The 27,596-nt window shown below is 52.1% G+C and overlaps 1 protein-coding gene across 1 annotated transcript in view; it reads right to left on the bottom strand.

Annotated features, from left to right (window-relative positions):
- LTBP2 (latent transforming growth factor beta binding protein 2) overlaps positions 1-13,410 on the bottom strand; it is a 111,632-nt gene extending 98,222 nt beyond the window's left edge. Inside the window, exons 1-2 of the mRNA XM_032135089.2 lie at positions 12,889-13,410; positions 5,162-5,232 (exon numbers count right to left, since the gene is read on the bottom strand). Of these exons, the coding sequence (XP_031990980.1) occupies positions 5,162-5,232; positions 12,889-13,382 (565 nt within the window). The 5' untranslated portion in view covers positions 13,383-13,410. The remainder of the gene's footprint in view (positions 1-5,161; positions 5,233-12,888) is intronic.
- Between the last annotated feature and the right edge of the window lie 14,186 nt (positions 13,411-27,596).

Raw genomic sequence — 27,596 nt, 5'->3', positions numbered from 1 at the left:
GCCCTGTATTATTCAGTATATACTTATGGACCCTTTACCTTGTACCCAGTGTGCTGCCTGCTGAGAGTGGTGAGACACAGTCCCTGCCCTCAAAATCAAGGCCAAACATGTATAGAGTGCATCGCACATGCCAGGCCTTGAACTAAACATCTGACCTAAGTGACCTCGTTTGTTCCTTACAACTCTGGGAGACAGGGCCCAATGTTGATCCCAGTTTACAGAAGAGGAAACCGAGACACAAAGACTTTAAGCAGCCTACCCATAACCCCTCAGCCACGTGGTGGAGCTGAGAGCTGACATTTAAACCTAGGCAGTCCAGCGCGGTCTCCTGATCTAGCATTAAAATACCAGCTAAACTTAGCCTGCGCCAGGCTGTCTACACACATTTACTCACTTATCAGAAAGCCCAGAGCTAAGCCCTTGCACTCTGGAGCCAGGCTACCTGGATTCATGTCTGAGCTCTGATGAGTCTCAGCAGCATGACTCGGACAGAAAGCCAACCTCATTTGTAAATGGGGATAAAAATCCAATCTAGTTTATAGGGTTGTTGTGAGGATTAAAAATTAACAATATGAAGTGCTTAGAATGGTACCTGGTGCACAGTAAGAGCTATCGAGTTCGTATCATTCATCCCCAAAACCAACTCTATATAGACGGTTATGCCCATTTTATGGACGAGGCCCTGTGGCTAGAAAAGGGCCAGTCACTTGCCCCAGGACACAGAGCTGGGACTCAAACACATCTCCAGGGATCTGGTGCCAGAATCCAAAGTACATGCTCTTAATCTCAAGCCTTGCTGCTGGGGGCAGGAGTGGGAGAGTAACTTGCCTGCCCCCTCCTCGACAGCTGCAGGGATTCTCTTCTGTCCTCCCCAAAGCAGCCCCAGCCCCTGTGCATCCAGGCTGAGATAAAATGAGAAGTCTAGGGAGTATTCAAATCCCCTTCCCCAGTTGGGGTGGGGTTGGGCAGGAGCCAGTCTGGGAAGAATGGACAGTCTTCCAAAAGCTGCAACTATAAACAGGACACTGTCACTCCACACCCTCTAGTTCTTCGCCTCTGCTGGGCAGGGCCCAGCAGGCCGCAGTCAGCTGCCTCCACAAATACATAAACACATAAGTCCCGAGAGAGAGCTGGCAAAGCTACAGAAGGAAAGGCAGATACCAAGACTGGAGGAGGAGACGGCGGCCCAGCTCTAGCCCCCGCCAAGGTGGAAGGAGGGGCTGGGCTTCCAGCAATGGGCACCTGCAGAACAGGGCGGAAGGAGGGCAGGCCCAAGGGATGGACTGGTGTATGACAGTGACCTGGGATTGATTCTGCCAGAGGCAAGAGAGGGCAACTGAGCAGAAGCCAGCACTCCCTGAGCATGGGCAGTGGGTTGGGCCCACAGATATCTGGGAGAGACTGAGTCTCCCCGTGGTTCTGGCACTAGACCTTACTCTTGGCAGTGGGGGATGTCGGCCCCCATCTCTCACCGGCCCAGGAAGCATCCCTTCATGTGTGAAACTGCTAGGACAGAATCACGAACATCCCCCGACATTGGCAGTCTCTGCCTCAGCCAGGAGGGCAGCTGTTGGGAGGGGAGAGGGAGGTGCGGAGCCACAGGGGTGGGGGAGAGCCAGCTGACGGGGTGTGGAGCCAAGAGCCCCACCTTCTGCGGAGCTCTGGATGAAGCCATCCAGTGCCAACACCCCACCGCCCGCCTGCATGGTTCTCATTAGGCTTATTAGCAGCCAAATAGCAACAAGCAAACAGCACAGGGACCAGTTAATGAGCACACAGCCCTGCCGCGGGCAAGCCAACTTCAAGTGGGAGAGGCTGTTGCCCACTGGCAACCCCCTCCAGGAGAGCTGCTGGCCTGCGTGCCTGGGTCAGGGTGGGTGACCGGGGGCAGCAGGGTGAGACAGCCAGGGAGAGAAATACCAGGGGAGAAGGTACTGGCAGCATCCTACCTCAGCATCCTGGCGCAGCACCCACTGGGGCACAAGGATGCCCCTACACACATGCGCTGGTACTGTAACAGTATGCAAACTCACTCAACCTTGGGTTTCTAGGGTTGAAACTCCAGTTTGGCAGAGAATAATGCTGGAACATCACTAGCAAGTTAGGAAACCAAGAACCTCCAGGGCTGGAGGGCCCAAGTGAGACCTATGCCCAGACCCCTCAGGCAGTTGGGGAAAAGCCCACCCCCTACGAAGCTACCCGACACAGCTTCAGCTCAAACCTCAGCAACATTCTCCACCAGCCAGTGCTGCCTCCCAGCAAAGGCTAAGCTCTCTCAAACATACCAACCCTCTTCCCCTCCTCCAAGTCCCAATCCCTCCTGCCCAGGCCTCCTGAGTCCTGGAAGGCCCTGCTACTCAAAGTGTGGTCCCTGGGCCAGCAGTGTCAGCGTTCCTGGGAGCTGGTTAGAAACATAGAATATCCGCCCCACCCCAGATCTGCTGAATCAGAATCTTCTCTTTGATGTGATTCCCAGAGGGTTGGGGTAACATTCAAGTTTGAGGAGGGCCCCCAAGGCCGATCTTCCTATGACTGATCCCCAACTCTGCTCGGTGATTTTTGACCACACCTAGAATCACCTGGGATGCTGTTTAAAAAATAACAGTGCCAGGCCCCAGCCCCAGAGCTTCTGCTTAGCATAAAGCCACCTGGCCGCCCACATCCCTGGCTTCTCTACCCAGAGGAGTTGCTCAGAGCTGATTTTGAGTGTCAGGTTCTTTTCCAATAAGCTGTGTGGCCTTGAGCAAGTCACCACCTCTCTGAGGCTCACTTTCTTCTTCTTTAAAACTATGAGGGGCTGGGCGTGGTGGCTCACACCTGTAAGCCCAGCACTTTGGGAGGGTGAGGTGGGAGGATCACTTGAGGCCAGGAGTTCTAGACCAGCCTAGCCAACATGGTAAAACCTTGTCTCTACAGAAAATAAATAAATAAATAAATAAAATAAAAATAAATAATGAGGGACAAGTGTTTCTCCCCCACCGGTGCACCTGACCACTGAGGGCCTGACCTCTGAGAGCCCCCAGGCATCCAGATTCCCTGAAAAGGAAAGGGTGTTCAAGCAGATCTGCTTTGCTTTTTGTTTTTGAGTTTTTGGCTCTGGTTCTGTTATTTGGAGGTCCTAGGAGGGACCCAAGATTCTGCCTGAGCTGCATCTTCAAACAGGCAGAGGGTCAGGGCCACGAGGCCTGAGGCAGAAGCCAAGAGCTTGGTGAACCCACATCTCCAGCCTCGCAGGAATGGGAGCAACTCCATCGCATGCCATCAAGTGGGGTGTTAGGACAACCACATTATCATACGTTATCATAGAACAACGTATGATGTTCCCAGATGACGGCATCCATCATGCTGGGAACATCATACGTTTTTTCACACACCTGGACTATTAACTGTGAAGCCCTCCTACCGAGAAGGGCCTGGGGCTGGTCCTTGAAGGAAGGGAGCTATTGAGACTGAGGTTTTGCAGCCAGGCTTGGGACTGGCAGAGGCAGGGGCAGTCACCTGAAGGATAGTCAGGTGGAGTTCCTGGGGAGCTGATGTGGACCCAAGAGGGGCCTGTGGGAGGAAGGAGAAAGATCCAAGGGGCTCCCTCAAACTCCCATATCTGCTATGGTCTGTGGGGATTCCACACTCTGGAATGCCCAGGTCTCGCTGGTGTCGGGAGTGAATGAAGCCCAGGAGATTGGAGCCTGGAGTTCTGGGGTCAATCTGCCCGGGTCCAGCCCGAGCTCAGCACTTGCAGCAGCGGTGCTTGGCCGTGTTTCCCAAGCAATCTGAGCCTCAGCTTCCTCATCTGTAAGCCACGATGATAAGCATACACCTACTTCATAAGATGATTGACAGGTCGAACTAAGATAATGCACGTGAAGAGCTTAGTGCAGTGTGGGGCACTAGTACATACTCAGTTGTTAGCTAATAGTAGCAGTAGCAGTGACAGCAATAGTACCATCACCTCCGGTTCACAGACGCAGGAAGTGAGGCCCAGAAATGAAGGTAAGATACCTGGCAGCAGGGTACAGGTATTAAGAAGAGGGACCCTGGAGTCAGGTTGTCTGGATTCAAATCCTAGCTCTGCACTTCCTGACTACATGACCTTGGACAAGTTACCTGATTGTGCTTCAGGTTCCTCATCCACCCGCCACAGAGGATGTTTAAAGTGTACCCTGCACAAAGTGAGTGCTATGAAGGTACTGACTCTTGTTGTTAATGCTTCTGATACCATCACTGAAAGAGGCTCAGGTGTGGAGGCTCTAGCTCTTCCCAACTCACTCCTTGGTTTCCACAAAATAAGATGGCTTTTCTCTCCTTCGAGCCAGACTGCCAGGCGTCAGAGCAGTCCAAGGGGAGACGGCTCCAGGCATGGGTCAGAGTGTCATCTGACCATCCTGGTAGAGTGGCTAACAGAGGCCAGGGCCATTGGGACAGGGGCCAGGGCAGAGGTGGATTATCATCACATGCTACATGAATGGTGCCCTTGGAAATGTGGGATGCAGAGGCTCTGGCCAACCATGTTCTGCAGAACACAGGTGCATGCAGGCTCCTGAGACCCTGCCGGCAGTGTGAGTGGGGCCAACACAGTAGGACAGCAGGAGGGAATGCAGGAAGCTTTGAAAATACAAGCAGTGATTTGATTTGAGAAGCTGTGTCCAGCTGGAGGCATATTTTTTTTCTTTTTGAGAAGGAGTCTCGCTCTGTCGCCCAGTCTGGAGTGCAGTGGTGCGATCTTGGCTCACTGCAAACTCTACCTCCCAGGTTCAAGCGATTCTCCTGCCTCAGCCTCCCGAGTAGCTGGGATTACAGGCGCCCACCACCACGCCTGGCTAATTTTGTATTTTTAGAAGAGACAGGGTTTCGCCATCTTGACCAGGCTGGTCTCCAACTCTTGACCTCAAGTGATCCACCCACCTTGGCCTCCCAAAGTACTGGGATTACAGGCGTGAGCCACCGCTCCCGGCCCCAGCTGGAGGCATTTTTAAACCTCCTCCCTTCCACTGGATATTGCCTCCACTTTAAGGAGGGGCTGCATCTTCAGGACACAGACTAGGAAAGACGCTTCTGCTCCAGGTTCTGGAGTCCCTAAGCTTGACCTGCTCCGGGAGTGGGGTGGGGAATGGCACTCCACGTTTGATACAGCGGAGTGTCTGCTACTGGTGGAGGCACTCACGTTTGATACAGTGGTTGGTACTGTTTGCTGTTGTCCATCCTGGGCAGCACTGTCCCCCGCAGACGTTCCTCCTGTGGGGTCACCAAAACAGAGTCAACACAAGGATGCTCAGAGCTGGGGACTATTCACAGCCCCTCCAACAGTTACAGGCAGGGCCTGGAGGAACACAGAGAAGCTGGGAAGGCTGTCCCTATTCTACATGCAAATCTAAGATTGAATCCTGACTCTGCCATTCTTTGCACATCCCTGGGAAACCTCACTCTCTCCATCTGTACAATGGAGATAACAATAGCTGCTTAACTGGGTTGTTATGATGGTTAAATGAGGTGAGAATATTTAACATCTGACATAAAGAAGGCAGTCCACTGGGGCAACAATGACAGTGATCCTAAAGCTAATAAACAAGCCGGTTCAGAGAGGTTCAGTGACTTGCCAATTCCACACAGCAGGTAAGCGCCAGAGCCTGATTCAAACCTGGGTTGGCCCAATTCTAAGCCATGCTCCAACTCTACATTACCTCTCACCAAAAAAAAAACAAAAACAAACAAGAAAAAAACACCACGGTCCTTGCCCTACAAATGCTGACGATCCAACGGAAGCTGGAAGACACACATAAAACAGTCTCAAGGTCATATGAGGTGTCACCTGCCAACGAATGCACACTGAGGAGTCTCAGCCCCCGGCAGTCTGGTGCGTGGGAAGGCTGAGCCCTGAGTGGGCACTGAAGGAACAGGGCTCTAGAATGCCTGGTTACGAGGTGCTTATGAGGTGGCAAGCTAGTAGGAGGATGGGGCTGGGGATGTGGGTTAAGATGCCTCTGCACAATTTTTATTTGGAGGCACAATTTTTATTTGAGAGGCAAACAGGACTTACTCTATAGGGAAATAGTGTTCTTCCCTCGGCTACTCCTTTTTTTTTTTTTTTTTTTTTTTTTGAGTCTCACTATATCTCCCAGGCTGGAGTGCAATGGCTCATGGCAACCTCGGTCCTGCCACCATGCCTGGCTAATTTTAAAAATATTCTTAATAGAGATGGGGTTTCACGATGTTGGCCAGGGTGGTCTCAAACTCCTAATCTTAGGTGATCCGCCCACCTCGGCCTCCCAAAGTGCTGGGATTATAGGTGTGAGCCACTGTGCCCAGCCCTTCAGCTACTCCTTGATGTTGGCTCTGAGGGCATCCCCATGAGATGCTGACCTACAGTGCTGGGGCACTCACTCAGCTCCCCAAACTTTGCTTCCAGGTGTCTGGCGCACTCCAGCAGCACCAGCAGTTTCCACCTGGCCCTGACTGTACAGCTAAAGACCCACATGCCCAGACCAGGGCGTCTCCCTAGAAGGACTTCTCCTAGAGGTCTCTAGGGAGCGACTCCTTGGCAGGCTGGGCCAGGCTCTGGCTTCCATCCTTATCATCGGAAATCATCACCGGCACTGGAACTGGAGGGTAAGAGGGGAGGGAGAAGTGCAGAGGCTGGACAGGCGAAGGACAGAGCAGGGCGGCTGCTCCTGTGATCTCTGCGGCCAGCATGGTGACATCTGGTCCCACTTAGGAGTTTGTTTGACATTTGAGTGGACCCCAAAGCTTATGTGGTTTTTGGAGTCTTACAAGGAATTCAAAATAAATTCCTGCAGCTTGAAAAAGCGGAGGCCCATTCCTGGCCCTTTGGCCCAAAGTTGTGGGCACTGCCTCCCTCCCAGGGAGCTCCCAGAATGTCTCACCAGCCAAGAGTTGTGCCACTCGGGCCACCTCAAATCCTCTCTGGGCGACCACCTTTAGCAGCTTCCTGGCTGCATCAAGGCCCATGTCACGGGGGTCGGGGAAAGCACTGCTTGTCAGACCCAGAGTTTCTGGGGGTGCGCCCCAGTGGAAGGGGAAACTACGTACCCACTTGTATGTCACCACCCCTTGTGGTGGTGACAAGACCTCTCGTGGGGCTAGGCGGACTCTGAGAGGAAACAGATTCTGTGCCCTGGGAATTTTCTAAGAATTAGGGCCTGTGGGAACCCAGACAGCACGGACGGAGCCTGCCTGGCTGGGAGGTCATGGCATGGAGCCCAGCCCAAGGAGGCCCCCTGAGCCAGCCGTCACCCCAGCTGCCCTCAGGATGGCTTTGCAGCTGACTGTGGGAGGGCAGGGGCCAGCCCTGCTTTGCCTGCACAGAGTAGGCCCTAAGGGATGTAGGGCCACGTGATGATTGGCCAGAATCAAAGGTTGTCAGGCAGAGCGGCCAGGCTGGGGCTGGTAGGGCACTCAAGAGAGATTCAGGTCCCCAAGGAGAGACTCTGAGGATCCCTACAGGCCAATATTAAAGCTTTGGGTGCAGGCCCAGGGAGGTGACCAGCTGGGAATTGTCAGTTCAGTGGGCTCTGGCTAGCAGAGAGCAAATGAGCCTGAACAGCTGGGATGTACAATTCAATCGCTCTGACTCCCTAGAAGGTACCTCTCAGAGATCATCTGAGTCCAGTCTTCCAGTTGACACCACTCAGCACACATTAGCCCCGTATCCAGCATCACTGTAGGGAACACATCTGGCTAGCAGTCTGGGAGTGCTGCTATTCCACCTGGGCCAAATCTGATCACACTAGCCCTTTGTTAAAAACCTCCCACAGCTCTCCACCGACCTCTATAAGGCCCCCTGGCACCCATGTGCCTACTTGCCTGTGTGGTCTAATTGCCCCCATCACCTCCACCTTGTCTCCACAGCCATCCACAGCCAAGGCTTTGCTCCTCCAAGGATACAAGGTTTGTTGCTCCCCAGTTGCCCTATGGATTTCACTTTGATGCCTTTGCCTGGGCTGCTCTCTCTGCCTAGAATGCCTTCCCTCTCTGGTCTACTGATTGAAATCCTTTGCATACTCCAAGACTTCCAGATCAGATATCACCTTCTTTGTATAAAACCTCCCCTGGGCCAGGCAAGGTGGCTAACACCTGTAATCCCAGCACTTTAGGAGTCTGAGGCAGGCAGATCACGAAGTCAGGAAATCGACACCATCCTGGCCAACACAGTGAAACCCCGTCTCTACTAAAAATTAGCTGGGCATGGTGGTAAGCACCTGTAGTCCCAGCTACTCACTCGGAAGGTTGATGCAGGAGAATCGCTTGAACCCAGAGGCAGAGGTTGCGGTGAGCAGAAATTGTGCCACTGCACTACAGTTTGGCGACGGAGCAAGACTCCGTCTCAAAAAACAAAACAAAACAAAAAAATCCACCTCCTCCGACATCTACCCAGCCTTCCCTCATTCTCCATCTGCATCTGCTAGGATCATTTAGTACTGCCTGTCTCAGGTCATTGGTTGTATCTCGGTCTTGGGTATCTCGAGGTTTCTTTCTTATTTCTCCTTGTGCCTCTAGAGTCTAACACAGTGCCCAACACGTGGTATACAATTGATACTTCTTTGTTTCATTTAATCTGGAGTTTCACAAAAAGTGGGATGAGCCACACTGAGGGTAGGAAAGGCATTTTAGGTTTACAGATCACAACATTCAACAATCTGAGTTACATGGTGAGAAAGTGATTCTCTTTTTGGTGATCCTTCTAACCTAATTATGCAGTGAAAAAGGCCACGTCCTCCCCTCAACACACGCTAGTCCCCCTTCCAATAGAGGGAACTTGCCACAGAGCTGAGCTTCCTAAGATAATGAATGATGTCTGACTAGAACTTAAGAACATTTTGTTTTCATTTCAATTTTCCTACAGTTACCTTCTCTTTATAACAAGTGGTACTACTTTCAACTTATGATAATGATACAAAGTTTCCTTTCAGTTATGAATTTATTTATGGAGAAAAATGAGTCAAGCACTGTCTGTAATAGCAAAAAAATGTAATTCATCTAAATGTCCAAAAAACAGCAGGATGGATAAACTGTGGTAATATTCAGACAAAGGAATAATATACAACAGTGAAAATGAATAAACTTGGGTTAATTATATTAACATGGTTAAATCTCAAAAATATAATGAGGAGGCCGGGCGTGGTGGCTCACACTTGTAATCCCAGCACTTTGGGAGGCCGAGGCGGGCGGATCACGAGGTCAGGAGATCGAGACCACGGTGAAACCCCGTCTCTACTAAAAATACAAAAAATTAGCCGGGCGTGGTGGCGGGCGCCTGTAGTCCCAGCTACTCGGAGAGGCTGAGGCAGGAGAATGGCGTGAACCCGGGAGGCGGAGCTTGCAGTGAGCCGAGATTGTGCCACTGCACTCCAGCCTGGGCGACAGAGCGAGACTCCGTCTCAAAAAATAAAAAATAAAAAAAATAAAAAATAATGAGGAGGGGAAAAACAAATTGCAGAAGAATAATGAAATATGGTATCACTTATCTAAGTTTAAAATATGCAAAACAACATTGTATATTTTGTGGATACATGTATCTATAGTAATACTGTAAAAACATCTATTGGAATTAATTAAATTCAGGGTAGTGGTTAACTCTGGGGAGGGAGGGAGGCAAATTTATAGAGGAAATTTCAACTAAAAAACTGGAATCAAAATATGCCAAAATGTTAAGGTTTGATAAAACTAGACTATAAGTAATATTATTTTCAATATCTTTTAGTGCATTTATAAAACTTCATAATATACTTTAAAACAGATGAAACACAAAATCCTGTTATTTTAACAGAATATAAAGTTAAAGAAAAATAATAACAGAACAAGAGGGAAAGGTAGAGAAAAATATTATACAGGTGGTATGCTGTGAGGCTGGTTCAAAAAACCCTGTAGAGGCCAGGCATGGTGGCTCACACCTGTAATCCCAGCACTTTGGGAGGCCAAGGCGGGTGTAGTGCTTAAGCTCAGGAGTTTGAGACCAACCTGGCCAACATGGCGAAACCCCATGTCTACTAAAAATACAAAAAATTAGCCAGGTGTGGTGACGCGCGCCCATAATCCCAGTTACTCGGGAGGCTGAGGCACGAGAATCGCTTGAGCCTCGGGGGTGGAGGTTGCAGTGAACTGAAATCATGTCACTCCAGCCTGGGTGACAGGGCAAGAGACTCTATCTCAAAAAAAAGAAAAAGAAAAAAAGAAAGAAAGAATAAAGAAAAGAAATGAAATGAAATGAAAAAGAAACACTGTAGACTAAATTTCATTAGTATAGGGACAGTGTCCACTCTGGTCACTGCTGTATCCCAGATACCTAGCATCGAGCCTGGCACAAACTTAATAAGTCTTTATTATGTGCAATAAATCTTTTCTACATTGAAAGTTCCATGGGGACAGAGTCTGCCTGTCTTGGTCACTGCTATATCCTCAGGATCCAGTATAGGGCCTGGGTATAGAAGTCCTTCCAAAATATTTGTTGAATGAATGAGGAAGCTCCAGTAGCAGTGGTGCAGTTCCAAGATTCACCAGCAGGTGGCACTTGGTCCCTGGCTGTCTGCAGCTCACAGGGCAATGAATGGCCAACCTGATCAGCCTGACTAGAAGCCATTAGCCAGAATGGACCAGGGTGGAGGAAGAGAATAAACAAGATGACCCCTCAGGTCCTCCCCAGCTGACATGGAGTGGCTGACTGGAGTGTCAGGGAACCCACTCTTTATCAAAGCTGCAGAAGACAATGTGGGGGAGGAGCCTGACCAGTGTGTCATGTGATGTGTGCACCTGTGTACAGCAGGTGGCACCCAGCCCATGTCTTCACATGCCTGTTCACATCCACCAGCCTTGTTGTGGTGACAATTTGCTTTATTTCATGACTTCTAATAGTGCACCCTCCAGCCTCCATGCTCCACTTCCCCACCTTCCCCCGCACCTCACCTGCACCTAAATGTCTGCAGTACAAGCTCCTCCCTGCTCCAGCCCAAGCTATGTCTCTGGGTTCCCCTACACCAGAGCTGCAGTGCCACCCCTGGGCCAGTGCCAACAGTAAAAAGCCCTTGTCCTTGGGCAGTGCTACACCTGCACGCCACCCTCACCTCTAGGCCCCCCTCCTGCCACCTCCCCTCTGCTTCCCCACATGCTGCCCACAGAGCCTCAGGGGCCCCAGGTCACAGGTCCCCTCTACTCAGCTCTTCAGCTACAGCTGCCCCACTCCTTTGCACTTAACAGGAAACTTCCAGTACTAGAAAGCATCTGTTCATTTCTTCAACGTGATATTAAGTAATTGGGTTGCTCTCCCAGCAGGAATAATGCCTTGGACTCTGGGCCTCCGTCCCCTTTCCCATGCTCTGCACGCAGGATCCTTGGAAGCATGCATTCACTTGCACAGATCAGGAAAGGAAAACGCTGAAACACAGCAGGTGCTTTCCACTAATACTTGTTGAATGATCCTATGTGTAAGCGACTTGGCAGTGCATGGGTCTACTGTCTGCCTGCTTGAAGCTGGGCCTTCCATGGGCAGCAGGGAGTTCATCCACTCATTCAACAGATACCTAGAGAATACCAACCAGTGCAGGCACTATTCTAGGCACAACAGACACAGAAATGGACACAACGAAGTCCCTGTTTGCACAGAGCTTGCATTAGCGTGGGCTGGGAGGCCAGGCCATAAACACATAAATAGGAATAGAACATATCAGATAGAATAAGTACTATGAAGAAACATAAAGCAGGGTGAAGGGAGAAAGAGGATGGGGCAGGGGTGGCCAAAGGCCACTCTGAGCAGAAATCTGAGAGACAGAGCATGAATCCTGCTGAAATATGAGAAGAGCGCTCCAGCCAAGGAGAACAGAGAGCGCCAAGGCTGTGAAGCGCAAGGTCCTTGGAGTAGGACTCGGGGTACAAGTGTCTTTCATGCTGTTCCCCAGGACTAAACCCAACTGGCAAATCGGACCCACGCAAAGAGAGGCTGCCAAAGCCCTTCCCAGACATCCCGATGCTGCCCCTACCCAGCCCCTCACTGCCCAGGGCTCAGTGCCCTCCATTCCAGAGGCACCTGTCATACCCAGGCAAGGTGGAGGGCGCCCGCAGCCATGATGATCCGATTGGGGATGGGGATTACTGGGGCGTCTTCTCACTCTGCGACGGCGCCCGCGGCAGGCAGGGGGTGGTGCCCAGGGGGAGGAAAAAAGTAAATTGCAGGGTTGTGGGGTGGCTTAGCCCTGCAACGCGCGCAAGTCGCGCTTACACCTAGATGCACGAGAGCACACTGATCCAATTCTCCACGCGCCCACTGTGTCGCAACTTCATCGGGACACGCTTCCCGCCCAAAGTGCCCAGAGCTCACGCCCACGCCCGCATCCAGCCCTCAGCGTGCGCAGGCCGACCCACGCCCCACGACACTTGTCCCGACGCAACAGCTTCGCTGCCAGCTCCCCTCCTGGAGACGCATCTACCTTCTCTCCATGGGGTCCCCGACACCTCCGCCCACCCGCGCCCTGAGCCGGCTCAACCTCCCCTGGGCCTCAAGAGCCTGGAGCGCCCACCCCACTGCCCTCTCCGCGCTGCCTCTCGGATCTCGGCAGCGCTGCAAGCGTCTAAAAGAGCTCGTTAGTTGCAGGCAAGAGGAGCGCGGGCGAGTGGAGAGCCGCCTTGCGAAAAGATTTAACGTCGGGGCTCCGGGCGAGTTGGTAAGAAAGGATGAGGATGATGATCTATCTTTGCCTTCAACTCTTCGAAAGCGGATCAAATCTTCCAGTCCCGACTTTGGAACCTCGGGGCTGTTTGCCGAAGTACTAAAGACAGAGGGACGAGGGCATGAGTGCGGCACCCTCTCCTCTCGCCTGCACGCCCCTCCACAAATGAGCCCTGGCTCCCCTCTGCACCCTCCAAACTTCCCTCTCCCATGCTCACCCCGTGAGCCGCCCTCGCGGCGGGGTTGGGGGCGCAGCCCCAGACCGCTGTGGGGTCCCCAGGCGTGGGAGAGCCGGCGCGGCCCGGGCCCGGGGTGCTGGTTGCTGCTGGCCCACGGGAGTGCTTCTCCGGGTCTGCGCAGGTGGCTGGACACGCCGCGACTGCTGCGCGCGGGACGGCCTCCTGGCCTCCGCCTCGGTGGGCCTCCTGGGGCTCCCCCAGCCCGGCTGGGCCCGCTCCACGGGCTGCAAGCCCGCGACAGGCGCGTCCTGCTCCCGGAACAGACTGTACACCTTGGCTGCAGCCGCTGCCGGGTAGCTGCCCCCAGGGCGCCGGAGTCGATTCGCGTCTCCGCCAGCCGGCTCATTTCTCCCTACGGGGTCCCTTTGGGCATGACCCGCGCCCACGAACAGAGCCAGGGTGAGCGGCAGGAAGCCTCTCCAGGGGTTCCGCAGGGCGCGCCCCGGGCTGCGGGCTTTGGTCCGCGGCCTCATGGCGCGGGGCGGCTAGAGAGTGGTGCGCGCGGGCACCGCGAAGAGCTTTGTGGTCGGCGCGCTGGACGCCCGCGGGCTGTTCTCCCGGCCCCGCCCGGCGGCCCGCTTCTCTGAGTCTAGGGGGCCCTGAAGCGGCCGACTGGGGGCCCGGCTCTCGGCGGAACGAGGGCTGCGCGCCCCAAGCCTCGAGTCCGCGCTCCTACTCCAGCTGGGCTCGCACTGCTGCTGCACCTTCGCGCCTCCTCACCGTGCCTGCAGCCGTCTGAAGGGGACCCGGACGGTTTTATTTTTGGAAACTTCTCCCGGCTTTTTCGTCTCTTTTATCCACACCAGGCCCCCTCCGCGGAGAGACAGCTCAGCCCCCTCATTACGGGAGAGGGAGCGAGGAATTCCAGCAACACCCACTTTGGCACCGGGAAGCAAGCGGGCGGCGAGCGGGCGGCGAGGGGGATTAACCCGTGCGGAGCAGGGGGCGGCGCGGGGCTGACCCGGACGCTGGTTGGGCAGATGGCGCCTGCCACGACCGGGACACCGGGCCGCCTTTCTCCTGCCCTGGGCAAGTTCGAACTGCAGACCTGCCCCGAATCGTTCTCCCGCCCCTCGCCTCACGGACCGTCTTTGGATCGGGTGACCCAGGCTGCAGCCTCGCAGGTCTGAAGGAGGCCGGGAGGGGCGTCGAGGCCCGCGTAGGGGGACAGGGCCGCCGCCCCCTCCGCTTGCGTCCTGGCCGCTGGGGGCGCCCTCCGCAGGGCCGGCCGGAGCGGGGGTGGCGCGGGGCGCGGGGCGCGGGGCGCGGGGCGCGGCGCGCGGAGTGCAGGGAGGTCCCGGGTGCGCCCCCTGGCGGAGCTGGCGGCCCCGGCGCTCCGTGGCTGCACAGCCCTGGCGCCACCGCCCTCGCTCTGGATCTCAATCCCCTTCCACTGGCGTGAGGGTCACGCCTAAGCCTGGCGCGGTGATGGCTGCCGCTAGAAGAAGGGTCCTCTTTTTCTTTTTCTTTTCTTTTCTTTCTTTCTTTCTTTTTTTTTTTTTTTTTTTTTGAGACGGAGTTTCGCTCTTGTTGCCCATACTGGAGTGCAATGGCGCGATCTCGGCTCCCCGCAACCTCCGCCTCCCGGGTTCAAGCGATTCCCCTGCCTCAGCCTCCCTAGTAGCTGGGATTACAGGCATGCGCCGCCAAGTCTGACTAATTTTGTATTTTATTTTATTTTATTTTTTAGTACAGACGGGGTTTCTCCATGTTAGTCAGGCTGGTCTCGAACTCCCAACCTCAGGTGATCCGCCCGCCTCGGCCTCCCAAAGTGCTGGGATTACAGGCGTGAGCCACCACGCCCGGCCAAGGGGTCCTCTTTTTCACAGAGGCAAAGACACGGAGCCTCTTGAGTAAGTCACTCAAGGAGACAGCGCATATGAAAGAGGGGAGTGGAATCCAGGCCTCCCGCCTCTGGCTGAGTCCATTCCCGGAATCCCACCCCAGCCCTTCACTCTCTCGGGAATTTCCCAGAGGGGGATTCGGTGACCCCTGATTGACCCAGTGTGTGCATTCACATCTTGTGTTAGCAGGGAGGCGGGCAGGGGTGTGGGAATGCTGACTGCCACCGTCTGCATGTCCCTGGTAATCAGCACACCATTCTCACCCATGCCCCCTCCCTGCAGCCTAAAGGCTTGGATCAACAGGGCTACCCCTGGCACATTTGTACAGCCTATTTCCCAGAGAGGCAGAGTGAAGGAGCTGGCAGGTGGGCACCAGTTCACAACCTCCCACACCACACGAAGGACAGGCCCAGGTAATACCTACTGTTGAAATAAAGCCTCGACCCCTGGCCCTGGCTTACAAACCCTAGCTGGCTGCCCCGGCTCTGATTTCATCTGGCTTCTTGCTCTCCCTTACCCACCACACTGTGCTGCCTTGGCCCTCTCTCTGCTCCTTGAACAAGCCAAGTGAATGCCTCCTTCCCTCTACTGGAAGGTTCCTCTCCAAGATGTTAGAGGGTAGTTCCTCATCACTGCTCCTCTCAGATTAAATATCAGCTCCTGGAGTAGCCATCCCTGACCTCCAATCTAGAGCAGCCCTCCCTCACCCCAGTCATGACTCCCTAACACACCACCCTGTTTCATCTTCATAAAACAGTTGACATCATCTTGTTATTGATTTGTTTGCTCGTGTAACTGAATTTTTTAATGGGCTGAACCTAAAGAGGGACTATCCGGAAACTATTCCACTACTACCTTCAACCATATATGGTAAATTTCCCTTTCCCACCCTTAATGACATCTCAGGCAGAGTCCTTGGCTTGAGAGGTCATCCTTACCAGACATGAGAACTGTTCTATTAATATAATTAAGACCCATTTTCAGGCACAAAAAGTCTGCTCCTGTCCAGATCAAAATCTCATCCAAGTTAATCAATATCACATCCCATTTAATAGTCCTCCTCTCCCCTTTCCCTTTGCTAGAGATCGTGCAGTGGCGAGAGTGGGGTGTGGTCTGTTTTCCTGACCTCCCTTTTCTGCTGTGGCTCCTCTTTGTCAAGGCTGGGGGAGGGGTGTTAGAGGAAAAGTAGCAAAGTCTTATGTGACAAGTACCCTTGGTTGACAGGTGCCAAGTGCTGGCTTTTTCATGGGCACATATGTGGGTTTTTGGGAGGTTCTCTACAGGACCTCCACCCTGAGTTCCCATAACAAATTACTCTCTGGCCAACCTCTCGCAGACCCCTGCATCCTCTGTCTCTCGTAGGACTGTCCCATCTATGCTAGGCAAAACAATGGCGGGCGGGCTGGCCACTCCTCACCCTGCCCACTTCTCACCTTGCCACACAGGCCACTCCAGCGAGGCTCCACGATCAGAATTCTCCAGACAGGAAGTGCACACAAGTCTCTTCATTTATGTACGTCCTCAATTCCGAAAGACATATGTTGAGTTCTCCCATGAACTGTCTTGCTGTAGTTTAATGCACCGAGGTGCCTGCAACATCCAGCAACATAGTCAGCATCAGTGGGGGGACAGTTATAGGGACAGAGCCTCCTCTTCTTGCAGATGACTGGTTCTCTCTGGGAGCTCCCTTCATTTGGTTTGAGTTGGGGAGTTCCCTCAGGGGAAATCTCAGCCCTGCCCACAAATGCAGCAGTGTTATGCTTCAGTGACTTTCTTCAATCCCTTTCATTTGCAGACTGGAATTGAGGGATGTAGTTTGATTGTTGTTGAACCTGTTCTGCCTTTAGTAAGGTGTCTAGTACTTCTCTTCAGAATGCAAGAATATTTAGCCCTCATTGTTCTATCTTTGTGGCTTCAGCAGATATTCCAAGAACAGAGGAAAAGTCCTATTCAACAACCTATAAAATCATTTCTTGTCTGGCTTCCCAAACCACAATGCTAGCTCTAAAGCAATAGATATCTTGTCTGCATTGCTCACCACTGTTTCTGCAGAACCTAGAACAGCCAAGAAGTATGCGTGAAATGGATAGCTAACTGAATGAAGAACACAGTAATCCCATCAAGTGGGGAGGGCTGGTATCATTAGACCCATTTTAAGAGAGAGGAACTGAGTTCCGGGTGGCAGCTCCTGATCCAGGTTCATGTGCTTGCTGCCTTTGGGGCTGGCTCTAAAGACCTCCTTGAACCCTACCCCTTGCTTTGACCATGAATGCCCCTTAGTTCCCAGAATGCTGCATTCTGTTCCTGGGATGCTGCTCTTTCACAGCTGTGGAAGCCCCAGGTCCACACTTACCTCTCCTTGCCCAGATATCTACCCACCTCTGTAGTTCTGGGCTCCCTTCCTCTCCCCGGAACCTACCCAGTTCCTTCAGGAGCTCCCCTCTAGATCCCTCAAGACCCACCTCAGATCCCCGTGGGCCTCCGAAAGCCAGAAACCTTGGCATCATCTTCGTCCCTGAGCTATTTTTTCCTCCTGTGTGTCCAAGTCATTATTACTGCTCCGTCTCCTCCGTCTGCATTTCTGGAAGTCTGCCGCCCATTCATCCCTCACCCTTCGCCTCCGCCAAAACCCTCACGCAGACAAACTTTCCCTCACCATCAGGCGTCCCTTCCACTCCTCAGTGAGTACAAGTGGTCCTTGGACGTTCCCACCCTGTTCGCCTGGGGACCACAACCCGGTTCATCTACTCCAAAGACTGGCATCTTCTACCCCATCCCAGTGCCACACTCTATCCTGCCACCTACTTACTGCCCATATCTCCCTTACCCTCTAACTGCTGGGACTGATTGCAGCTCTTCAGAATCTCCAATCCCGCAAACACTTGAGTTTTGCTTTTTTTTTTTAACCTGCCAAAATTGATAGAGCCTACTTTAGTACAAACGCCATGCTAAGCATGTTACATCAATTGGCTGATTTAACCAACCAAAGGAGGCGTTATGATTTCCACACATACAAAGGAGGAAACTGAGGCTGGCAATGGCTACTGGCTTGCCCAAGATGGCACAGCTGATAAATAGCAGAGGCAGGATTCCTCTGATCATTTTCCACCTGAATCCAAGCTTTTAAGGTTACACTGCCTTGCCTCCACCCTGGGCTTGTAAGCCTGGAGCCCTCTTCACAATTGAATCATGATCTTTCCAACCACCCCACCACTATCACCACCAAAGGAGCTCTAGGGCATATCCCCAAATGCCCTCTTCCCTGCCTGCCAGCCCACTGTTTAATTTCCTGGAGATGTGGGGTTATCAGAACTTTCTGCCACCCTCAATCCTCTTGGCCCAGTAAAAGAAGGGAAGCTGTTTTCAGCACGGCCCTTGACTCACCGTGTGTCACTTCCCCACCCCCTAATTAAAGCTTTCTCCCTCATGAGATCGCTGCTAGGCCTACTCACCCATCTCTTAGGTCTGGGGAGGAAAATCATCTCTGGAAAACCCTGCAGAGAGAGTCTAAAGGGTTGATAAAGAGATTCCAGCAGGGAAAGGTTTGCCCAGACACATGCCCCATGCAAGGGACAGCAGTCTCCTGGACTCCCAGGCAAACTCACTGCTTTTCCATGTCTCGCTGGAATAATGTTGGCAGCCAGAGGTCTACCAGAACCTGAACTAATTTGGTAAATAAGGACCAAAAACAAGGGCTGCATTTCGGCCCTCTTTGCTGAGACCCAGACTCCTGACAGAATTCCAGGGATTTTTCTTCCTTGGAAGTAACTGGACCTCCAGCCCCGAATTCCTCTCCCCAGGAGAGCTTGTTCCCCTGCTCAGAACAAATAACACATTTCCTGGTTAATCAGATGGCAGAATCACTGAAAGAAGGTTTGATTGGGCCCCCAGCCTTCCAGATGGAAGCCACTCATGGGCTTGGATGTTCTGCACCAGACACTGGGCAGCTGGGACCCCTGCACTGTGCAGCCTCAGCCTCCAGTTTGGAAGGTGGAGGCCGTACAGAGAGGTGCCGACTCCCTCTTGTGTGGGGTTGTTAAGGCCCGCAAAGGCTGCCAGAACCATTCCACCTTAGGTGCCATGACCTGGCATCCCCTCAAGAATTCACAACCACCCGCCCTGGTCTGCCAGTGCCTGTCTCCTCCAAGTGGGCATGACATGCTGGCTGGTGGTGGTTGCCATGGTATGGATGTTCCTGCAAAGGTAAGGTGAGCTGGCCTGTATTTCAGAGTGTGCTGGAAAGGGCCCTCCCACAATCATGTGGTGAACATTTCCGTCTTCTGTGAACGGAGCGCAGTTCTGAGCTCATTTCCGCCTTCTGTGTAGGGAGCGCAGTTCTGAGCTCATTTCCGCTTTCTGTGTAGGGAGCGCAGTTCTGAGCTCATTTCCCTCTTCTGTGAACCGAGCGCAGTTCTGAGCTCATTTCTGTCTTCTGTGAACCAAGTGCAGTTCTGAGCTCATTTCCGTCTTCTGTGAATGGAGCGCAGTTCTGAGCTCATTTCCGTCTTCTGTGAATGCAGCACAGTTTTGAGCTTCACTTGGCTTCTACTTTCTTATCTGAAAGTTGAGATAATGATGCTCTTCTTGCCATTTTCTCTTCAGGACAAACTAGCTAGCCAGCCCTGTTTACCCTGTCATGGGGCTACGGGCAGGTGTCAATTACTACTACTCCATTTACCAACTGATATTTCATTTATTGTTTGTTTGTTTGACACAGGGTCTCACTCTGTCACCCAGGATGGAGTACAGTGGCATGATCTCGGCTCACTGCAGCCTCCACCTCCTGGGTTTAAGCAATCCTCCAGCTTCAGCCCCGCAAGTAGCTGGGCCTATAGATGCGTGCTGCCAAGCCTGGCTAATTTGTATTTTTTGTAGAGACAGGGTTTCGCCATGTTGACCAGGCTGGTCTTGAACTCCTGGACTCAAGTGATCCACCTGTCTTGGCCTCCTAAAGTGTTGGGAGTACAGGCATGAGCCACCACGTCTAGCCTTGATATTTCTTGAGCACTCAAAAGGTACCAGGCACTGTGCCAAGTCATCTTATAGTCACTTTCTCATTTAATGAGAAGCACTATTGATGAAGGAAGTGCTATTATTTCCCCACATAGCAGATGAGGAAATGAAGGCTTGGGGAAGTAAATGACTCATCCACAGTCACAAGCGAGTAGATGGCTGCGCTGGGATTCACTCCTGGTTTCTCTGGTCCCAGATACTAAACCAATGCCAGCTTCCAGGGGAGGGGAGACCACCTACAGCTGCATTTTTCTCAGAGCTGGAAGCATGCACAGCTGCTTGTGGTATGGTGGGGGTGCTAATGGCTGCATGGGACTGTGGTCACAGGTCAGCCCCCACCAAGCATCCCCCATTCTCCTCAGGCCTGTTTACCAGCTAGGGGTCCACTCTGAGTCAGGGCGGTGAATCTGATTCGCACCCACAGAGGAGAAGGAAGGAAGTCACAGCCACACTCACCCGACCTCCATCAAGTAGTCTGCAGTTGCTGAATAGAGCTCATCTCAACTCTTAGCTTTTCTCTTTGGGAAAGAGAAATGACATACATACAATGTCTGTTTAGATCTATGGTGTTGCCATTCCCATTTCATAAGCCCAGAGGGGTAAAGTTGCTTGCTCAAGGTCACGCAGCTAGGAGTTGAGCCAGGATTCAACTAAAAAGTCTGAACAACTCCGAAGTCCATGCTGTTCCCTGCAGCACACTGCACTCATGCCAGGGTGTCCTGCAATGATGGGAAATAGGTGGCTCTTCCAAATCACTTAGTTCACTTCGCTTCCCTTCATTTCCAGTCTCTGGCGCATGGGTGGGCTGATCTGAAAGCTCCATGCCTTTCACTATAAGCTGAGATGTCATTTCCTATTTACCTGCATAAATTCCTTCAGTCCCTGGCTGGGGGTGGAGGGGTGGAGGAATCTTCTAAACTCCTGGGGGGGCCTGAGGCATAACTTCTCCTTCAAGCAGAGTCTCTGAAGACCCGAGCAGGAGAACAGTGTGAGCAGCTGGAAGATCTCCTCCCTGTAATTCCTCCCAGTGAGACCAAGGGGACTTCATATGCTCTGCTGGAGGTGGAGAGAGTTACCCAGATGGGGAGAGCTCATGTACCTGGATTATTCTTTCAAAGTTCCCAGGAAGAAAACCCTGTGGGCTGGGGGATTGTGCAGGCCTATCTAGGCTTCTAGAATGGCTGTGCAGGAATTTGAGGACAAAAAAGGACAAGAAGCAGCTTCCCTTGGTTGTCTCTGGGGTCTTCCAGCCTGTGCCCACCTTGGCTTTGAGCTGGGTCATAGTAACACTCCTCACACCCTGAGGGATGAGGGTTGCAGGGGCAGAGAGGAAGGTCTACAGTAGGGTCTTTCCTAAAACAAGCTCTCCCCAGGGAGGCCTGCAAGCCAGCTCCCTCTCACTCTCCATTGTCAAGACAAAGAGAGGAAGAGGATGCCTTCTTCCATCATCCCCTGAGTCCATTTTCCCTGGATCATCTGTGAAGAGTGGGGGCTCAATGATATTTGCCCTGGTGCCCCCAATACCCTCTCTAGGGCCCCAGTCCCTCAGGAACAGACCCAGACCTGGCAAACCCCCAGGAAAGGGCACAGACACCAGGCTGAGGGGGCAGGCGAGGTGCGGCAGATCCCAGTGGGCCCCGGCTAGTCCTAGTCTGAATGACTCATTCCTTGTTTCCATCCACTGTGGTCTGAGTGCCTTGGCCCAGGGGCCCCCAAGAGGTTGTAACACAGGCTGGCCTCTTGCCCATCGGGGCTCAGCAGACAAAAATTAAAGATCTCACTCCTCAGGAACTCACACAGACAGCGCAGGCATGCTCTGTACTCTGCCTCACCAGACCAGACCTCAGGCCAGAAGAGGCTGATGGCCAAGGGAGGAAGGAAATTTGTCTCCAGCTCCTTCTCCTCCTCTTCACCCCCCATGACCTGCCGTGAAGGCCTGGCCCTGCCCACTCTCTTCTTACTCCCCCTCTGGTCCTCCGCCTAACGGTGGTGGTGCCAGCAGCATCTCCTCAGCTCTGCTCCATTCCTCCCCATCTCTGACTGAAGACAACAGCAAAGGTGAAACAGCCTGTGCCTCCCAGGAGGAACAGACTTACAGGGAACTAACCATACATCTTCTGGCAGCCCAATTCTGATCAAGTCACTCACCTGCTCAACAACCTTCAATGGATCCCCACTACTTCACAAATCAATCCCAAACTTCTTACTGGGTTTGACACACAAGCTTGTCTCATAACCCTCCCAGCCATGTATGCTGACACTCTGCACAGTCTCAGCCTCTCAGAATCCTACCCAGTTTCCTCTCCCCCATCACCCCCACAAACACCTTGGCTGACATTATTTCCTTGATCTGGAATGTTCTTCACCACCCCTGCCTGTTTGTTTAAACTCCCATTTTAAGGGCCGCCTCTTCCATGAAGACTTCGGGCACTTCCCTTCATCTGGAAAGTTTGCTGCTTCCACCAAATCCCTGTAGCCCTCAACATACTGCACTCTGCTCTGCATGACTAGTCCATAGCTATGGGTCCTGGAGTAGTGGGAAGAACACGGGGCTTTGCGGTTCTAACCTCAGCACCATCAGTTACCAGTTATGTGGCCTGGGCTAAGTGACTCATTGAGCCAGTTTCCTCACCAAGAAAATGGAGATCCAATAGATACCTTTCTAAACAATGCCTAGAAAAAGCAACTGTATTTATCAGTGACATAATGCTCCAGGCCACAATGGATTGAACCAAAGATGAGCACCTGACCCACAGGCAGCCCTTTCACTGGCCAGTCAGTGACCTAAGATTTCTGTGGGCTGACTTAAATACAGACATCATTGGTTGCTGAACAAATGAGATTCTCTCTGAAATTTCAACTAAGAAACTTGACTTTGAAAGCCAAGCCCCAGGGTTAAAACAGAACAGGCAAGTCCATGTTCCCTAGAGCTTACAGCCCAATGAGTCTCGTATAACCACAAAGCAATAAAGCCAGAGAGGTGGAGTGACTTGCCCAGGGTCACACAGCTAGTCAGTTACACAGAGAAGGCTAGAGCTCAGGTCTCCCCACCAGGGCTTGGTCTAGGTTGGTTGGCTTCTGCTACAGGATCAAAAGGTATGGACCCTGAACTGACTGCCTACAGAAGGCTGAAGAGGCCACCAGCCATACCCTATGTGAACCTATGCTAGGCACATGGGCAGCTTTGGTGCAAAGAATTCTTCCATTCAAAGCAGTCGTTAAAACCAAAGTCATATCATGTCTGGGAGCATGGACTCCGGTTGGAATTCTGTGTCTGCCCTTAGTACATCTTTCTGATCACACCCCTTCCCCTCCCTGGGCCTCAGATTCCTCATCTACAAAAAGAAGATTTTTACAAATTCCCTGTCAACACTAAGATTTTGATTTGAGGAGCAGACAGATAAGGAGAGCGTGTGGATCCAAGGAACTGCAGGGTCCACAGAATGTGCGTGTGGAGGGGACTCCCCGAGATAGGCCATCCCATTTCTTCAATTTACAGCAGGGGAAACTGAGGCCCAAAGAGGGAGAGATGCTGGCCCAAGGTCATGTGACTGGTTATTGGCCAGCACTTGAACCAGGGCCTCCTGACTCCCAGGCCTTTCAACTCTTTCAGCTGCTGCAAGAAGCTGGGAGCCATCTGGCCGTCTGGGCCAGGGAAGCCAAGAGTCACTATGCATGTCAGGGCAGGGCCTCGGGGCTTGGGAACATCTCTGATGGTGAGTGCACGTGCCAAAGCTGCTGGTGGAGAGGGGTGGCTCGAGGGTCCCGGAGGGCGTATTGGAGATGAGCTGTCAGCAGCTTCCCTCCTCTGGCTGACAAGAAGAAACAGGGAAGGGTCCATGATGGTTGAAGGGAAACAGGCCCCATTTCTGATGAAGCCACTGCTCCATGGAGTGCCCCCTGCAACTCACATACACACTATCTACCCCTGCCTAGCTGCTGAGACCTCCCACCCGCAACCTCCGTCTCAGGTTGTGTATTGGTATCCTCACGCACACTATTTTGTGAAGCCTGGAATTCCTTTCACTGCCTGAGATGCTTCCAAGCACCCGTTTCTAAAATTCAGCCTGTTTGGCTGGGATCATGATGCCCTCCCATTCCACAGACATTTTTTGAGCACCTAATATGTGTCAGGCCCTGTGCTAGGCATGGGGACAACTTCGCTCCCTTCGTGACAAGTGCTTCCATAGGGGAATTGACACAGTCTTTTGGACTCACTGAAAAACTGCTAATTGTGCGAGGAGGGGCTTGGTTGGGGAACACAGAAAGTCATGACTCTGACTTAAATATTTTTTGAGACAGGGTTTTGCTGTGTCATCCAGGCTGGAGTGCAGTGGCACAATCACAGTTCACTGCAGCCTCAAACTCCAAGGCTCAAGAGATCCTCCCACCTCAGCCTCCCAAGCAGCTGGGACTACTGGCATGCACCGGCACACTCGGCTAATTTTTGTATTTTTTGTAGAGACAGGGTTTCACCATGTTCCCTGGGCTGGTTCTGAACTCCTGAGCTCAAGTAATCCACCCTCCTCGGCTTCCCAAAGTGCTAGGATTACAGGCGTGAGCTACCACGCCTGGTCTCTGACTTAAATCCTTTTTTTTTTTTTTTTTGGAAACAGGGTCTTACTTTCACCCAGGCTGGAGTGCAGTGGCGTAATCTCGGCTCACCGCAACCTCTGCCTCCCGGGCTCAAGCGATCCTCCCACCTCAACCTCTCAAGTAGCTGGAACCATAGCTGGAACCACAGGCACACACCACCATGCCTGGCTACTTTTTGTCTTTTTTATAGAGACAAGGTTTCACCATGTTACCCAGGCTTGTCTCGAACTCCTGAGCTCAAGTGATCCACCCGCCTTGGCCTCCCAAAGTGCTGAGAATATAAATGTGAGTCACTGTGCCCAGCCTCTGACTTAAAGTCTAAGAAGCAGTTCAGCATATGGGGAAGGGTGGGGCATGCCAAGGCAAAGGCAGTGAACGTGCAAAATCTGAGTGACTGGAAGGATTGCAAGAAGCTTGTATGGCTGAAGTTTCCATAGAAAGAAGGTTATGGAAAGGGAGGAGGCTGGAGGGGAAGGCTGGGGTCAATGTATGTGGAGCTTAGCTCTAATGAGCTCCTTTGCTCTGAAAAAGGAATCTGGCCAGGCGCCGTGGCTCACACCTGTAATCCCAGCACTTTGGGAGGCCAAGGCGGGTGGATCACCTGAGGTCAGAAGTTTGAGACCAGCCTGGCCAACATGGCAAAACCCTGTCTCTACTAAAAATACAAAAAATTAGCTGGGCATGGTGGCATGCACCTGTAATCCCAGCTACTCAGGAGGCTGAGGCAGGAGAATCACTTGAACCCGGGAGGTGGAGGTTGCAGTGAGCCGAGATCACACCATTGCACTCCACCCTGAGAAAAACAAGAGCAAAACTCAGTCTCAAAAAAAAAAAAAAAAAAAAAGAAGAGAAAAGGAAAAAAGAATCTTTTTCCCACATCCAAGCCACCAGCTGGCCCCAGAGTGGGCAGACAATTACCTGGAATTCTGAAACTGATGTCTTCTGGTTAACAGGGAGGAGTCACTTGGGTGAGGAGGAAGCAGCATGATCTTAATCTCATCAACCCCCACTAAAGCCACCCCAAAATAAACATCTAAACATAAAGCCATACAGATGCCAGACAGGTATTTGCCATGCTTAAAACAATGCCCAGTCCTGCTTCCCAGCACTGCATCCCCCTGTGGCTCCTCTTTTCTAGAAAGTGAGGAGCTGCCAGTGCAGCAGGTCTGGCCTGGCCCCTGGGCTCCTGCCGCCATGACCCACCAGCCGGACTGTGTCTCTTCCTTGCCCCAGCTACCTCCACTTTTCTAAACCCTTTCTGAATTTCCTACTCCCTTTGGACCCCCCAGGTTCCTCTGGGGACTCAGCCTCAATCAGGCTGTTGTCCCCAGTCACTCATTTCTTGCTGGGCCGCTGGTTCTTCTCTGATCCCACAAGCTCATGTTGAAGTTATATCATGCCGGGTGTCACAATATACGTCTCCAAGCCCACCTGCTCTTCAGCCTCCCTCATAGCTTTGCTTCATAGATAGAGAAGCCTTATGTGCCTGACATCAAACAGATACCTGAGGAGTGCCTGGTGCATTTCAGCCATTATTTCTTGAGTATCCCTTTGTCAGGCATCAGAGTTGCCAAGAAGAATAAGGCTAAGGACGGTCCCTACCCTCAAGCAGCTGCCAGTATAGTAGGAAAGGCAGACGGTACATATCATGGTAAGTGCTGTGAGTGAGATAAGATCAGGGTACAATGTGAATACAAGGACAGGGCACCTAATCCAGGCTGGGAGCATAGGATGGTCAGGGAAGGTCCTAGAGAAGATACTGTCTGAGCTGGGGCTGGAAGGCTGGGCATGTCTCAGCCAGGAGAAGGTGGAAAGGCTGAGGAAGAGAAGACAAAGCTGTGATTACCAGAGCCAGGCTCACACAAACTAAACCACACCCCATTCAACCCCGTTTCTTTTTTCTTTTTGAGACCCAATCTTGGTTCATTGCAACCTCTGCCTCCCAGGCTCAAGCGATCCTTCCACCTCAGCCTCCCAGCAGCTAGGACTACAGGTGCACGCCACCATGCTTGGCTAATTTTTGTATTTGTTTTGTAGAGACAGGGTCTTGCCATGTTACCCAGGGCTGGTCTCAAACTCCAGGTCTCAAGCAATCCTCCCGCCTTGGCCTCCCAAAGTGTTAGGATTACAGGCGTGAGCCACAGCACCCAGCCCCAGTTCCTTTTTCAATGGGGTTCCTGACCAGAGAAATGTTGTCCTATTTTTAATGATATTCAAATAAAATGGAAATAATATTCAATGTGGATAGGCTGAGAAAATGTGGAGCTCATGGTAATGCAATTAGGCATACGTGTAGATGTTTGAACAACCATTCCCCACATTGATGAATGAATGGAGGTCATTGAGATCCATAAACATACCTGAGACAAGAATTTAACCTACACAAAACTTCTCACAAGTTGAGATCAGAAAAATAATTTTTAGGCCGGGCACGGTGGCTCACGCCTGTAATCCTAGCACTTTGGGAGGCTGAGGTGGACAAATCACCTGAGGCTGGGAGTTCCAGACCACCCTGACCAGCATGGAGAAACCCTGTCTCTACTAAAAATACAAAAAAAATCAGCCAGGTGTGGTAATGCTTGCCTGTAATCCCGGCTACTCAGGAGGCTGAGTCAGAATTGCTTGAACCCGGGAGGCGGAGGTTGCGGTGAGCCGAGATCATGCCATTGCTCTCCAGCTTGGGTAAGAAGAGCAAAAACTCCATCTCAAAAAAAAAAGAAAAAGAAAAGAAAAATAATTTTTCTTTTTTTTTTTTTTTTTTTTTTGAGACGGAGTCTTGCTCTGTCGCCCAGGCTAGAGTGCAGTGGCGCAATCTCGGCTCACTGCAAGCTCCACCTCCCGGGTTCACGCCATTCTCCTGCCTCAGCCTCCTGAGTAGCTGGGACTACAGGCGCCCGCCACCACGCCCGGCTAATTTTTTGTATTTTTAGTAGAGACAGGATTTCACTGTGTTAGCCAGGATGGTCTCGATCTCCTGATCTCAAGATCCGCCCGCCTCTGCCTCCCAAAGTGCTGGGATTACAGGCGTAAGCCACTGCGCCCGGCCAAGAAAAATAATTTTTATCAAATTTTCACATGACATAGAACTAGAATAAATGATGAAACTGGACGATAGAAGCAAAATATAAACTGATCTTATCTAGAAATTTAATAGAGATAAGTAAAAAAGTCTTACATCTTGGTCCAGATAAATTAATAATTAACTTAAGGATAAGAGATACTTGCTTTGGGCTG

This window comes from Hylobates moloch, unplaced genomic scaffold (genome assembly GCF_009828535.3).
Source record: "Hylobates moloch isolate HMO894 unplaced genomic scaffold, HMol_V3 SCAFFOLD_16, whole genome shotgun sequence".
NCBI classification, from domain to species: domain Eukaryota; kingdom Metazoa; phylum Chordata; class Mammalia; order Primates; family Hylobatidae; genus Hylobates; species Hylobates moloch.
The sequence above is the reverse complement of the archived record's forward strand: the minus strand, read 5'-3'. Positions and strand labels throughout refer to the sequence as shown.